General features: G+C 42.5%; 3 protein-coding genes across 9 annotated transcripts in view; 2 read left to right on the top strand and 1 right to left on the bottom strand.

The window, feature by feature from the left end:
• LOC137874714 (RAS guanyl-releasing protein 2) overlaps positions 1 to 2,125 on the bottom strand; it is a 34,747-nt gene extending 32,622 nt beyond the window's left edge. For 3 of the 7 annotated variants that reach the window (XM_068713597.1, XM_068713602.1, XM_068713604.1), the window contains exon 1: positions 1,601 to 1,820. The gene's annotated coding sequence lies outside the window, so the exon portion shown is untranslated. Of the gene's footprint in view, positions 1 to 750; positions 806 to 833; positions 972 to 1,600; positions 1,821 to 1,940 lie in introns of those variants that run through there. The other 4 variants (XM_068713598.1, XM_068713603.1, XM_068713599.1 and 1 more) reach the window with 4 other exon arrangements.
• Positions 2,126 to 3,689: 1,564 nt separating this feature from the next.
• On the top strand, positions 3,690 to 11,171 carry alpk1 (alpha-kinase 1). Its single transcript, XM_068713605.1, has 13 exons — positions 3,690 to 3,819; positions 4,085 to 4,240; positions 4,326 to 4,523; positions 4,752 to 4,811; positions 4,900 to 4,986; positions 5,076 to 5,152; positions 5,265 to 5,360; positions 5,459 to 5,563; positions 6,201 to 7,992; positions 8,542 to 8,689; positions 8,775 to 8,937; positions 9,621 to 9,807; positions 9,983 to 11,171. The coding sequence occupies exons 1-13, from the start codon at positions 3,705 to 3,707 to the stop codon at positions 10,174 to 10,176; spliced, it is 3,378 nt and encodes a 1,125-aa protein (XP_068569706.1). The 5' UTR covers positions 3,690 to 3,704; the 3' UTR covers positions 10,177 to 11,171.
• A 226-nt stretch (positions 11,172 to 11,397) lies between these two features.
• Positions 11,398 to 14,493, top strand: LOC137874713 (ependymin-like). Its single transcript, XM_068713596.1, has 6 exons — positions 11,398 to 11,538; positions 11,707 to 11,741; positions 11,881 to 12,015; positions 13,589 to 13,775; positions 13,870 to 13,957; positions 14,088 to 14,493. The coding sequence occupies exons 1-6, from the start codon at positions 11,472 to 11,474 to the stop codon at positions 14,218 to 14,220; spliced, it is 645 nt and encodes a 214-aa protein (XP_068569697.1). The 5' UTR covers positions 11,398 to 11,471; the 3' UTR covers positions 14,221 to 14,493.
• Positions 14,494 to 14,860: the final 367 nt, after the last annotated feature.

Raw genomic sequence — 14,860 nt, 5'->3', positions numbered from 1 at the left:
GGTTGGAAGTGATGCTAAATATCAAGGGTGGCCGCTCCAGAGGCCTGAAGTAATTGCACTGCGGCAGTGGAGGAGAGAGAGGAGGAATAGAGATGCAGAGGCTTTACCAGTGTGCTGAGGGCACTTTTAATCCTTGAAATCCTTTCTTTTTAAAGCGCTATATATCTTTCAAGTCAAGCACCACCTCACATACGTATATCATACCACAGAGACCATGGGCTACTTTGATGCAACTGCTGATCAAATAAGCTACGGTCTGATAAAATGGACTTCAGACTAATGGTTTTATTGATCTGTGCTTTGCTGACAGATTTGGCCGTCACATATGACGGCTGACGTCGATGGCTGCAACATTTGCATTCTCTGAATCAGACGTTTATCTAGATGAACAAGTGCACACAAAGCAAGTTTGTCCAATATTCAAAATAGGAACTGTTAATCAGCAACATGCAGCTCTGGCCAAAATCAGCCACATCGAAAAAAAAAAAAAAACACCAAAGTGACTTTTCTGCCTCCCACAAGGACGCAACGGGCTGCAAAAACTGCAGCTGTTAAGACTTCATAAAGTCCAGAGAGGCAGCCAGTTGCAGCTTACAAGTAAAATCCCACTGCTCTGACATCAAAACATGCGTGGATAAAGCAGGGGTGAAGTATAAGCAAGCGCGTCGCAGAGCAAGTAATCAGCAACCCCCTGGCACTCAAAGATGCCTCTTAATCCCTGCTGCTTCGAGGGCGGCGGGAGAAAATCACCTTGAATCACTGCAGTCAGACAGCTGCAGCCTGAACAGGTAATGAGGGGGCTGACTGGAGGAGGCGAGCAAGGTAAGTCTGACCTTTCGCTTGTTTAATTCAGCAGTCCAACGCTGACTTTCAGTGAGCTGGGATGTGCCCTCCAGTGTCGAATCCTCATCAGCACACAGGTGTTTATTGGTTATCTGCCAGGGGTCTTGAAGGTTAGTGCCATTTGATGGACACCTCGGCAAGGTATATCTTCCCTATCCACCCCTTCACTTCCCAGATAACTTTGCATGCCAACTGACTTTTGTTTACCATCATTCTCACCAGAGTCAAAGCAGGTTAGAGACCCTGCCGCTCCCTCAATCTAATTTTAGCAATAGGCGTTCCCCCATCCTCCTCTACTCTGCTCACTCAGTGATGCTCCTCTTCCTGAAAATAATTTACAGTGACCCTAAATCCATTAGTTCAACTAGTAGATGTAATTGGCAGCTTTAAGATGCCAATTACAATTAAGATCATGTCTTCTACAAGTCCCAGCAGCTGTGAGTACTTGTTTGTCTGTTTCAACACAAAGTGCATAGCCCATCCATGACTCCCTAATGAGTCCACATGATATTATAACATTGCTGTGGCTGATGGTGCAAGCAGACAAGTCCTTGCATGATCTTATCTATATTGCAATCCAACACATCTAAACTCATGTATACCAGGTGATCAAGGAGGGAAATGGAACAGGCGCACACTAAGATGTAGACGAAATGCCGGAGCAGACGAGAAAGAAAGACATCTGAAACCCGCCATGCGTAAAAATGTCTCAAGTGGCTTCACTTAACTAACATGCAAGTTCTGGCACATTTCTTACCTTCAGAGTTTGAAGGGTCCCATGCTCTGGGAGCGGATGCAGCGGTGGTAACAGTTTGTGGAGTTGAGCGCTGAGGTGAGAAGCGTTACATCACCAGCAGCACCGAACTCAAAACGCCTGTTTGGCTGTGGGAACACCACGGTCCTGCTGTGTGTGTGTGTGAGAGAGAGAGAGAGAGAGAGAGAGAGAGAGAGAGAGAGAGAGAGAGAGAGAGAGAGAGAGAGAGAGAGAGAGAGAGAGAGAGAGAGAGAGAGAGAGAGAGAGAGAGAGAGAGAGAGAGAGAGAGAGAGAGAGAGAGAGAGAGAGAGAGAGAGAGAGAGAGAGAGAGAGAGAGACTCACTCACTCCTCGGTCGGATTCCTCTTCGGACTTGACGCAGGCGACTCTCTGAATGGGCTCTGCGGGTGTTTGTTCACGGCACATTAACCCTACAGTGCGCACAAGTCATCTCCCGGCGCGCTCCGAAACCAAGTTAAACGCATGTGATGAGGCTCCCAGGCATCAGGACGCAGCTGGACGGCGCGCCAGCCCTCTGCACATGCTCCAGCTGTGCGGCTCACAACCACACAGCAGAAGAGCCACAGTTCCGCCTATTGGTAGTAGCGCAGCAACACCACGGCCTGCACATGCTTGTTGCGTACGAGCCGCTGCGCGTCATTACGCACCATAACAAGCTGTGTTGGCTTCTCTGCGATATCCATGTGTCTTTTCAATCAAATTCTGCTGTTTTTATTGCAGTAAACAAGAGGCAGACACCTGCTGCAGTGGTAGAATGAGGAATTCACAGCGTGTTAATTAATAAACAAATACATATTCATAACACTGCATGACAAGTAGGCTGGACTAGAGGGAAATTGCATTGGTGTTTGGATAGGTTAATGAATTTTATTACACATTAATTTCATATCTGTTTCATATATTGTACATACAGCAGCGGCAGCCTATACCTGTTGCTACAGAACAGAGTAGCTCCCTTCAAAACGTCACATGTTGCGTTCATGTCATGCGGGATTAAATAGGTGATAACCCTTAAACACCTTAAAGCATGGCAAAAATAAATACAAAATATTGACTTTTTACAACATGTGTAACATTGCTGATATGTGGGAAATATAGTCAGTTTGAGAACCACATAATCACACAATAGAGTGCAAGGACTCGCGGAACAAGCTCTTTCAAATCGGAGTTGGGATATGTCCGATGGCATTTGAAGGCAGCAGTGTCTAGTCCTGACCGACCAGGAAGAAGAAAACTTGGAGACACGGTAGGTTATGAAAATAGTGTTTCATCAAGCAGACATAATAGTAAAAGAGTAAACTTTTTGATTGTCAATGTTCAGTGTTGCAGGCTACACTCACTGCGTGGCATTCGTTCATCTGAAATGTCTTACATCGTTGGAATCCATGTTTTCTCTATGGTCACTTCAGTTCATACACCTAAACTAACTTTTACAAATGTTTGTACACAACAGCTTTATGATAAATATCAACATATTAACTTGAGACTCTGGTTCACTCATTGTTAAATAGACAGATTGTAACTCTGAAAGCACCATTAAAAAAAAAGATTGATTTTCTTTTTGTCATGTTTTTTTTATTATTTATTGAGATTTGTATTCATGCATTGATTTTTTTTTAATTATTGTTATATTGTGATTTGTTTTTTTTGCAACAACAAAGACACAGAAATGACTTACAGGTTAACAACATATACTGAAGCAGAGATTAACTGTTGTAGGGAAGCTGCTGTGTGGGGTCAGTTTGGGCATAAAAGCATTGAGGCTGCAGTAATACACAAAAGCAGAACAATGAGTGAATTAATGAGTAAATACATAATAGGTGTGAATGAGGGCATGAATACATTTCAATAAATCATGCGACTATAATAATATTGAAATAATCTTCTGAGCAGTTTCAGTGTTTATTTGTTCATGTTTTGAAATGTACAGGCAGACCTGATGGTGCAATCCTTTCTCAACAACAGCCTGGTCTTTCCGTGGGATTCCCCCTCTTTGAATCACTTTAATACAGGAACAGGGGTGAAGAGGCCAAGAAAGGGGGGAATCCGTTCATCCCAGTCTACAGCTTCAGCATCTGTTTACCAGAATGGACAGCCAGGAGGTGGGGGATTTACTGCAGGAGTGCCTCGGAGCAGTGACAGCAGCTCAACAGTCGACCCAGCCCACTGAGGCAGAGAGGCTGAACTACTGTAGCTGCAGAGGTCAGACAGAAGATGGTGCCATTTGTTAAATCTTCATTTAGGCATGGGAGGAAGTCTGATTGGGATTTGTGTAAAGAGAATAGGAGGTGGAAATAGTTTCTCGTGTAGCTTTAAGTGAAATTATTCTCTCCTGCAAAGTTTGCAAAGGTTTATCAAGTATTGTCAGTTTTATTAACACTTTTGGTTTCAAAGTTCTTAGGCCAGTTAATCTTTGCATTGCCACACGCTTTTGTTGGATTTATGAAATTCCATGTATTTCCTGTAGACTCACTGTGTGTGGAGCTGGCCTCTCTCCTGCAGGAGGCAATGGATATGAAATGGCCTTTTGTGCCAGAGAAGTGGCAGTATAAGCAGTCAGTCAGTGCCGACGACAAGACCAACCTCAGTGACCTCATCAGCAAGCACCTATCTCAGCTGCTGGTAATAATGACACGGCTAAGTGATGGTTTCCTCGTGGTGTCACTTAACGGAAATGACATATATTTATGTTTGCTGTGTTGCCAGGCCCGTTCTAAAGGCTTCCATCGTGGCTCAGGAGGCACGCACGGCTCTGGCGACGGTCTTCTTAGTTGACCGCTTCCTTTACTGGACCGACGAGTCCAGCCGGCTGCTGAAGATCACCAAGCTGCTCCACAGACGCCACCCTGACACCCCTGTGGCCCCCCAGCTGGTCATACGGCAGGCCAGGGTCTACTTTAACTCTGGTACAGTGTGGTGGAGGGGGAGCGCACTTCAATAAGATTCTTAGTTTTAAGGGATCCACTGGCTCTGAATACATGTGAACGGATGAGTTCACACTTCATAAATCATCCTGATCCTTGTTTTGGGAAATAATATGCAAACTCATAAAATTAAATGTGAAAATCATCATTACGCATTTGCCATTAAAGAGATACAGAGCTGGATAAACATTACAATCATCTTCCCTACAGGCAAACTGCGGAAGGCAGAATACATTCTGAGCAGTCTGATTAACAGCCACGGAGCCACCGGTAGGTGCTGTGACATTCATTTTGCCTTTTAACGATCTATTATAATGTTTCTTACAAGCTAAATAAAAATCGTTGCTTTCTTATACAGGTTGTTGGGTGTACCACTCTGAAAGTGACAGGGCTCTTGTGCAGGCCGTTAGTGTTCAAGTACGTGGGATGATTTTGCAAAAGCTGGGTAAGTCTTTATTCCTGAACGTAAGAAGAGCGTTAACTCCGCTGGTACACTGATACCGTGGCTGTTTGTTTTTTTTTGCTCTGTGTCAGGCCTGTGGCTTGAGGCTGCAGAGCTAATCTGGGCCTCTCTGGTTGGCTACTATGCACTTCCTCAACCTGATAAAAAGGTAGCCCAGATGCAACCTCATTATTGCCATCACAGTTGCCATATTATGAGCTTGTAAACATGCACAACATCCACACACAAATCTTTGCTCTGCATGTCTGTACACTGTATAGGGCATTGGAACCTCTCTTGGCATACTGGCCAACATATTGGTGTCTATGAATGATGGGGACTTCCACGCTTTTAGGACTAATCCTGATATTGATTTGGTAAGTTTATCTGACACATAATAATGTTTTTGTATTCTTTTAAATATTGCAAGCTTTGTATAATTGGTTGTCTGTGTCTGTTTGATTGTTTGGAGCAGTCTTTACTTGGTGACAGGAGTCCTCGTCTCCTCTCAGCAGCCCAGGCAGCTAAGATGGCGGTGGTGTACAGCCAGTACACTTCCCTCTATGTGTTGACCAACGTGGTAAGTCTTTCTAATGACGGGTCAATGCCACGGCTCACTGTTGCCTGAATTAAATCATAGTAATATAATGATGGAATCATTAGTCATTTCCAAAAGTTTTCTAAAGTAGTGATGTCCCGATACTAGAAATTCAGTAGTCGAAAACAATACCAGTGAAATTCCATTAATCTCGATACCCAATTCATGTTTTTTGAGGGGGTTTTTCTAATTCATTATTAATCACTGATGATTTACCTCAAGATTTTCTCCAAAAACTAAATGTTACAAGATTACATTTGAACACATCACCATAATGTTATAATTTACCTTTGCCCAATACTAATATTTACTGAATATACTTAGAACGCATCGTTATTTCACTCGATGCAACCTCTGTTAATGTTGACTGTTAGCTCCGCTATTTAGCCAACCTGTCCTGCTGTGCTGCCTACTAACAGCTAACGTTACTAGCGCTCCTCCTGTCAAGTTCAACACAGATTTGTCGTTCACAATGTAGCTGATTCAGAATTTTGCTTTGGTAGTCTTGCTACTAAAGTATCGCTTCTCATGCCATCCCTATTCTGAGGTTTAAATCTTACTTATTCCTGCTTTAATTGATTTATATTATTATTTGTATTCATTTTTTTTTTCTCTTCAGGCGATTCAAGGGACCTGCTTGTTATCGTACAATTTCTCAGTGGAGTGCCCTGCCTCTCAACGGCAGTCTTTCCTCCTGCAGGCTAGAGAAGCGTTTTCAATCGGCCTGCTCACCAAAGCAGAGGGCGAGCTGGTCACCAGCAAGCAGGAGCTTCACACCTTCCTGAAGGCTGCCTATTCTCTCACTGTCGCTCACAAATGGCTCGGCGCTCCTCCGGAGGTTGTGGCACATGCAACTCAAGCTTGCCAAAAAGCTTTAGCAAATTTCTATGATTACTGCAATGCAGATACCCAAGACAAAGACGGCCTCTGTGCTGAAATCATGCATCTGGTCGCCCAAGTCAAGCTTCTGTTAGGAGTGGAGCCTTTCCTTAATTCAGACAAGGGATCTTTCATCCCTGACAGCTACAGAAACACCAAAGACACATTGGTCAGTTTCACTCTGAAAGGCTTCGCCAAGGTGATGCAGAGATTCCAAAAGTATCACGCATCACTGTGTGAGACAACAAACACAAACTGTAAGAGGACCAAGGACGTGATAGATGGGTTGTGTATAACTGCAATGGGGACAACCATTGGTACACTCAACACAGAATGTAGCACTGAGGCCTGCAAAGTGTCACCCAAAGGAGAGGAGCCACAACAGAAATACAGTTCTGCTGTGCACCCACCTCAGAAGTCTGACCTGTGTACCACTCTCGGAAGCACAGATAACCTTGGCTCTTCATGGCAGAACTTCTCCCTGAGCAGTTCAGGGTCTCCTAGGCCCAGCAGCAGCAGCAGCAGCTTCACAGGAAGTAGGGCTGTTGAACGTGAAGCAAATGCACGTAATCAGAGCTGTCTGACCACTGAGGTTGATGGTCGGTCAGACAGCATTTTTAATTTCGCTGATGAAAACAAGTCTGCAGTCAGTTCCCAAGCTGTCCCGAGACCTGTAATACCTGCCACTTCCTCTTCCAACGCTAGTGGTGATTCAGAGATGTTTGAAGTGATACAAGCTGGAATAGAGACACTGGGCACTGAGGAGGGTGGGATGACTGACGGTGTGGCGCCGAGACTGCCAGCAACTGAGGAAGCAGCACAATCTTTATCCCAGCTAGCTCTCGGAACAACCTCCAGCTCGCTCAGTGACAGTTTTGGTTCCCAGTCGTCATGGGAGAAAATTACAACTGACCTGAACTCTCCCACAATCAGAAAACCCCAGCCAAGCAGCCTATCAAAAGCAGGAACCAGCCAAAGCAGCAAGTCACCAGAGTCTGATAGGAGCTTCTTCCTCTTGGAAACCCTTGATTCTGAAACCAATGATTCAGCTCATGATCCCACGCACAAAAACCACACATCTGGAGGGGAATCCGGAGACTTTTTCAAGCCACGACCTCTGGAGAGACTTAATGTTGACCCAAATATGCATGCTGAAGTTGACTCAGTATCTGTAAAACCTGCTACCAAGAACTCTTCAGCAACCCCAGTTTCCCAGTTTGCCCCAGAACAGTGTGCTTCCCCTGAATCCTCCATAGGGAGTTCATTTGAGATGCTGGAGGAGCATCAAAGTGGAGACCAACACAGTGAAGTAACTTCATCAGAAAATGGAATTGCCCCTCAAATGAAGAACCCCTTGTGCTACAGCTGCCTGACGGACAGCACTGCAGCTGACGTTGTCTCAGAGAGTCCCTATTTGTTATCACAGCAGGATTACCAAGCTCTACTGGCTGGAGTTTGCCATGAATGTCTGCTGAAGAGACTTCATAGTGACAAAATCAAATTAAAACTTAAGACGCACAGAACTGCCCACAGTAAGTTTGAATTCCCATAGTTGTTGAAATTTGTCTTTATCATCACTACATCTTTTTAGCCACACTAGCTGGATGTCGGTCCACCACTTTGGTCCAGACTGAAATATCTCAACTATTGCATGGGTTGCTTTGAATTATAATGGATGTATTTGAATGACTTTGGTGATACTCTGAGCTTGTGCTTCTGTGTCAATATTTTATGAACTGAGCAAATACTGAGCAAAACCAGCTCAAATGAGGTCAGTTAGCTCTGAGCATTTTACAGGTGTGGGCAATGAGTTATCATTTTACAACCAGCCACCGTCGGCCCAACAGCTGGCGCTTGCCAAAGCATGTTATAGAACTGCAACATGGCGGACTCTGTGAAGAGACACACTTCCTATGTAGATATGAAGGGCTCATTCTAAGCTAACGAAAACACAACAATCCTTATTAAGAATATTATATTCCATTTCTGCTAATAGAGCCTCCTAAATCTTACACTCTGGACATTGTGAATAAGACATTGATTTCAACTGTCTGCTAATCTCTGAATGTCATCTCTATTAGGTGCTCTTCATTTAAAGTTCTCCAAAGCCACAGGACTGTGGACAGCCAGGGAGACCTGTGCTTACATCGGGAAGCCGATGGGGAAGGAGGGAACGCAGAGAGCGGCAATATGGGTGCAGTTTTTACACCAGGAGGAAAGGTTAAGCAGGTATGCAGCTGCACATTGTAGGGACAACCTGAACCTGAAGATAATGACTTCAAGTTTCACTTTGTCTGTGTATTTATGTCCTTAGTTATGTGGGGAAAGACTACTTGAAGCCTAAGGAGATCCAGTTTCACCTGAACGATGTGGAGAGACAGATGACAGCCCAGCACTATGTGACTGCGTTCAACAAGAGTCTTTACGACAAGGAAGTGATGGCTCAGATCTTCTTCATTCCCTCGGAAGCACTGTTGGTGAGGCCAAATCATACAGAACACGGCAAACATAAAATATATGTGTTAAGTTTCACTTCATTTAGGGAAAGTAGATGTATCAGATGTTGCATTAGTATTAAAATGACATCATTCATAATTGCCACTTTAATAGGACCCCGTACACAAATACATAACTTAGAGACAGCAGAGAGCAGAATAGCCTGCAGCAGCCTTGGAGCAGTGTTGGTTGAAATTCAAATCTAATCCCAGTACACCCTCCAGTTGTCAGTTTATAGCCAGAAACATACTCTCTACTCACCGTAGTAGAGCCAATACTTATTAGTTATTAGTCTACAATGCACTATGAGCTGTTAAAGGGGGGAAATGGGAAACAATGATACAAGTAATAGCCTAGTGGCGAGTATTCTCTTAATTGTCTCTGCACTCCCTTGAATGAACTGGCCCAAAAGAAGACATTGTATTATGAATTAAATTATAAATTTTGGCCTGAATACCTCCTTTTGAAAGTATACACAATGTAGTAAGACTACAACACTTGCCCTGGCGAGTACTTTGAGGAGTGACAGAACACTGAACACCACATTTAGAGACATTGGATTGGATTACAGGAGATATGGCTGTCATATTATACAGCCATGTTAATAAGTTGCACAAAGACGGGCCTTCAATGTTTCCCTCTTGTTTTCTGTAATTGTGAATAGATTCTGAATGGAAATCAGATTGCGGGCTGTGTAACAGTGGAGCCCTACATGCTTGGAGACTTTGTCAAACTGACCAACAACACAAGAGAGAAGGAAAAGCGGTTACAGGCTACAGAATATGGCCTCGCCTTCGGACACTTTACCTACCAGCTCTCTGACCACAAGGAAGTTGTTGTAGACCTGCAAGGTGTGTGTGTGTGTGTGTGTGTGTGTGTGTGTGTGTGTGTGTGTGTGTGTGTGTGTGTGTGTGTGTGTGTCACTGAAAGCACAGACTCCTGGTGTATTCTTAATATTGTCATTTAAAGGACATATATACGTTTGTTCTTAATTGTGAACGCATCATCAACGTATTTTTTTTACAGGGTGGGTGACAGCCAATGGCAAAGGGCTGACCTACCTCACTGACCCCCAGATTCACTCCACCAAGACCCCCAAAGGCCCCTCCAACTTCGCTGCCAGAGGCCTCAGGTACTTCCTGGAAGAGCAACACGGGCCAGAGTGCAATGGCATTTGCCAGCTGCTCCAACTACCTCCAGTGCTGCCTCAGAAACTTTGAGGAGTTGCCGATGTTGAGTGTTTGTATTCATAATTAAATGATCAATCAAGGTGCTGTATTTTTCCAATAGCAACAACATAGCAGTCCAGCACCATAGCAATAATGTAGGAGTGTAGAAAAGTAAAATCCAACAAAAGTATGTAAAGTACTATGAAAATAGTTTAAATTACATTCTATCCGAGGTGCTAAATGTTTAAAAGTTATTGGTATGTTATTAAAAATGATATTTTATGATATACAGCCACAGAATAGCAATTGTGGGCACTGTGGGGATCAGATATTGCATCGCCCCCATTCATACCCTGGCGTTAGCTATTCAGCTTTGCTGCAAATCCAACATATTCAAATTACATTTTTGCTTTAATAACGGATGGAAAATGATCATGCAAACATTCCAACATGAGTAGTAACTTTCAACATGTATGTCAAATGAAAGCAAGCTACAAATGAATAAGATGCAGCCATCTTTTTTTCATTGACATACAATGGTTCAAAGTTTCCAATTATGTAACTATATTTTGAGATTCTGCTCTTTTCCGCATGATGACTGCAGATTACCTTTAGTGTATGACCTTAACTTTTACTGTGGAACTCAAATATGCATGTGTAAATATTGAATCAAATGAAAAATGCAAATCTATAAAGTAATGCTTTTGTTAGATACAGTATGTACTAGACGGATTGTAGGACAAGCAGGTGCTCTAATTACAACAGTCACACACCTCCACATCATATGACCGTGATGTCATTCATGGAGCTGTTATTGAGCATCCCTCTCCAGTCAGCTGAAAATCCAGTTCTGGGTTTACAAGCCTCCATCTTTTGTGAACACAAACAACATTCTTTACCCCTAACCCACTGTGCGCTGAACTCGCAGTCACATGATCTTCATGAAAAGACAATAATATACTGAGAAGTTGTGTATTTTTGCATTCTGTGCTCAGCTAAATGTACTGTATCATGCAGAATATAAAATAAAATATTTCCAGACATAATATGTTTTTAACATGCTCACAATCATTTGTTTGTAGGCCTACAATTGTCTCCTCCTTTAAAAACATTAACCAGGCTATAGTTAACATAAAGTAGACGTCATTTGCAGGGAGAGATATATGGCCTTTTATCTAGATGTGAGACTGATAACAGCAGCTTTTCACCCCTTGAGAGTTACAGGGATAGAAATAAACCCTGGAAGCAGGACTTCCTCCTGGAGCCTCTGGTCGTATTTATAAAGAAGTGATCCCCTTTCAAGCACCAGAGTGTTTGTGGCTGTCTGGAGCGTGGAATCCTGAAGTATGATGCTTTTAGTAGTTTTAACGTGTTTACTGGCGGGCTGCCTGGCTCAGAAGCCTCACCCATGCTGTAAGTACAATAACAGAATTCTCAGCTCTTCTTTCTTAAGACATTTTATGCTTTCTCAATACTCAATGTTATCCAATGCCGAATTAGACAGTGATCAGACTTGTAATGCTACTGTGTCAAATGTGTGCTTTTGTTAAATAATTTCACGCATCTTCTCCCATAACCCAGCAAGTCCTCCTCTTCTGAGCGGAAGCCTCACTGTGGTGAGTGTTCATTGTTTCTGAGTTGTGTTATTTAAGCATAAAAAAATCAGAACCTGACCTGAGCATAATGACTCAGCACATTTACAGTCTGTGAAAGAGGGGAGATGTAAACTCACTCACTCACATGCTCTTTCTCCAGTCCACACAGAATGAAAAGCTGTGGACTTACGCCAGATACCTGTACGATGCACTGGGACAACGGGTCCGGATCATGGAGCTGGGCTCTTACGAGAATAAGTCATTCAGCTATGACGCTCTTCTGCTGTTCAGAGAGGTGACATTCACTGACATGAATGTCCTAAATATTTGTGTTGGAGTGAAGTCGCTCCTGATTAGAAGTGAAAAGTACAAGAAAAATATAATTTTATTGAATTAGAAGCACCAAGATCTACAGCTAGAGTGTAATCACAATCTATTCTCAATGTCTAAAATGTAAACAAACTGAGTGAATCCAAATTCTGATTGAATATGTTACTGTTTTTATTTCATTTCATTTTTTGCATGTTGTAAGCGCAGTAACTATATTTCTTTATCAATGGTCACACATTGTGACCCCAATTCCCCAAATACGCAGCTTGGTCAATGCTTTAAACACACTACGCACCCTCTAGCGTCGGGTTAGGGCGCGTCAGGGACGGCGTGTCAATGTACCCTCGTTACATGCATTGTGACTTTTCAAAATGAACTTCCGTCTTCAAAGGACGTTTAGGTTTAGACAACAAAACCACTTAGTTAGGGTTAGGAAAAGAGCCTGGTTGGCGTAAACTTGACTAATTAACAACTCATGTGACTAGCAAGTGACAAAAGAGTCACTTGACTAATGACTGATGTGACAAAATGTCAACGTTTACTTTTAGTTGTGCAAGGGACATGAACAGCAGTCTGCTGGGTCCTGTGTTTGTTTGACCCATCAACCCTCTCTCCTCCTGTGTGGACTGTTGCAGACTTCATCAGCCGCTTTTAGCGTGTAATAAGGAGTGTGTTTATACTGTTGTAAGTTGCAAGTCCGGTGCGTCACAAACATACGCTTATGTGGATAACTACGATGCTATTGTGGGAAATTACATTTTCATTTTTTAAGTTTACATTATCATTTTAGTAAAAGCCTGGGCTTCCATACAATGGAGCAACAATAGGAGTTGCCATTTGCCGAGTTGCTGTGCAGAAGTGGAAGTGAGACTTTATTATGGGAGTACAATAATAGTCTGTGCAGAAGTGCAGTGAGACTTTATTATGGGAGTACAATAATAGTCTGTGCAGAAGTGCAGTGAGACTTTATTATGGGAGTACAAATTGTATGTGGACCTTGCAAATGATTTACATATGGAGTGCTCCTTCGGTTGTCCACACAACCATAATCTTAAATGTCAATATGTTCCATATTTTTCTGTCTGGGTCAAAATATGTAACGTAAATCCAAGTAGTCATGTGAATATACAGCTTTAAGTGCTTAAATAGTAATGTAACATGACAATAGCATAATTTAGAGAAATTATAATAGTATTATTATATTTAATATCAACTTGTTCTACGGTAATGGTACTGTGCTTCAAAATAGCATTAAAACTCCTCACTTCTTGTACATAAATTCACATGCAGAATCATTAGTTAGTTGAGACAGCACAACAAGACAAGCAGGTTTGTGAGCACTAAATATGATTAGATCACCAGAAAGTCATGTGCTGCAGTTTACCACATTCTGGTCCCTCCTTCTCACTCATCACGGATTTAAATGGTATTCAATTTATGCACAATAAATGATTATGTTATATATAAATGTGAAAGAAGAAAAAAACATGATATGAATTCGCATAAATCACCCTAATCCCATAACTTTCATCCACCAGAGTGCCATGTATGAGATTAACAAACGTGACCGCACATGCAAGAAAAAGCCTCTGAAGGCAGTCTTCCACCCTATGGCAATCCCAAAAGATGCGTCTCTGCTGGGCCAGGCTGTTCTGGGCAGCTCGTCTGGACCTGGAGAAGGACTCCTGGTCAACACTTGGACGGGCGATCTGCCCGACAAAGCAGGTTAGAGAGCATGTAATGGTATGAAAATGCCTGAACTGTCCATCCATCCGTCCCCAGTCTATTAATACATTCGTTTTCATCTCTGACCTTACAGGAAAGTTCATGACTACAGTCACTGAATTCGGTTGTGTTCCTGTAAGCACTGTGTACCACACGGACCAGTTTGGATGGGTGGTGACAAGGTGAGTTAACATTGACATCAACACTGTAAAAATCACTCTAAAGGGCAGGAAGGACGTTGTGACTTTTGAAAATCAGAAGTGTTTGCATCGGGCCAAGCGGTCATTATGTCTCCGTCTTTCTGTTTACTAGCTTCTTCAACAACGTCCAAGGGATATCAGACCCCGGTCAGCTCAACCCTCCAGACTTCTGCCTGGATGAAGAGATGAGGGCTGATGAAGAGGAGCAGACAGACTTTCTCAGCTTGTTCCTTAACAAGCTCTGAGGGCCTCCTTTAAATAATGATTTGAAAAAATAAAATAAAAAAGTGCAGCTACTGAATCATATCTTTGTTATGTGGTATACATCACCCTTACTCTGCAAGAACGTGTAGTTCCAAGCATCTGGAGCATGTCAGACATCAATCTTTTTGTTTTATATTTCTGTCTATTTTCATATTGACAATGGATTAAAAAGCTAACAAAAATATGCTGATGTGTGACCACATGTAATTTGTATTACTAAGCTTATAAAAATAAAAATAAATTCATATATGTCACCTTGTGTCTGTGTATAATGCTAACATGCAATATACAGCATTGTAATATTACGGCAAAAGGGAGGCATGACGACTTGCAATAAATTGCCAATTCATTAACATGACTATAATTCATAAATCAACATCCCCACATTTTTAGAAAACACGTTGAAGTTGATTTGACATTTCCCTGGATGTCAAAGGTCAAATGTATACATATAAAGTTGTATTTATTTTTTTTGCCTGAATTAGCAGGGACTGGAGGAGAGAGGAGATGACGTGACATAAACTTCTCAGGCCAGATTCAAACCTGAAGCATCTGTTAAAAGCTGTGCTACCTCAGTCACAGGGACACTCCCATATTATTACTAATGGTGTCTGTCTATTC

Source organism: Cebidichthys violaceus, unplaced genomic scaffold, assembly GCF_023349555.1.
Source record: "Cebidichthys violaceus isolate CVI_PGR_0920_01 unplaced genomic scaffold, fCebVio1.0.p SCAF_19, whole genome shotgun sequence".
In the NCBI taxonomy this organism is placed as follows: domain Eukaryota; kingdom Metazoa; phylum Chordata; class Actinopteri; order Perciformes; family Stichaeidae; genus Cebidichthys; species Cebidichthys violaceus.
The sequence above is the reverse complement of the archived record's forward strand: the minus strand, read 5'-3'. Positions and strand labels throughout refer to the sequence as shown.

What these genes read in the sequence shown, in the direction of transcription:
- alpk1 (XM_068713605.1), top strand. Translation starts at nt 3,705, where the DNA reads ATGGACAGCCAGGAGGTGGGGGATTTACTGCAGGAGTGCCTCGGAGCA. An exon ending in CAGGAGGAAAGGTTAAGCAG is followed by an intron (nt 8,690 to 8,774) that starts GTATGCAGCTGC and finishes TTATGTCCTTAG; the next exon opens with TTATGTGGGGAAAGACTACT. An exon ending in TTCCCTCGGAAGCACTGTTG is followed by an intron (nt 8,938 to 9,620) that starts GTGAGGCCAAAT and finishes AATTGTGAATAG; the next exon opens with ATTCTGAATGGAAATCAGAT.
- LOC137874713 (XM_068713596.1), top strand. Translation starts at nt 11,472, where the DNA reads ATGATGCTTTTAGTAGTTTTAACGTGTTTACTGGCGGGCTGCCTGGCT. An exon ending in TCAGAAGCCTCACCCATGCT is followed by an intron (nt 11,539 to 11,706) that starts GTAAGTACAATA and finishes CCCATAACCCAG; the next exon opens with CAAGTCCTCCTCTTCTGAGC. An exon ending in CGATCTGCCCGACAAAGCAG is followed by an intron (nt 13,776 to 13,869) that starts GTTAGAGAGCAT and finishes CTGACCTTACAG; the next exon opens with GAAAGTTCATGACTACAGTC.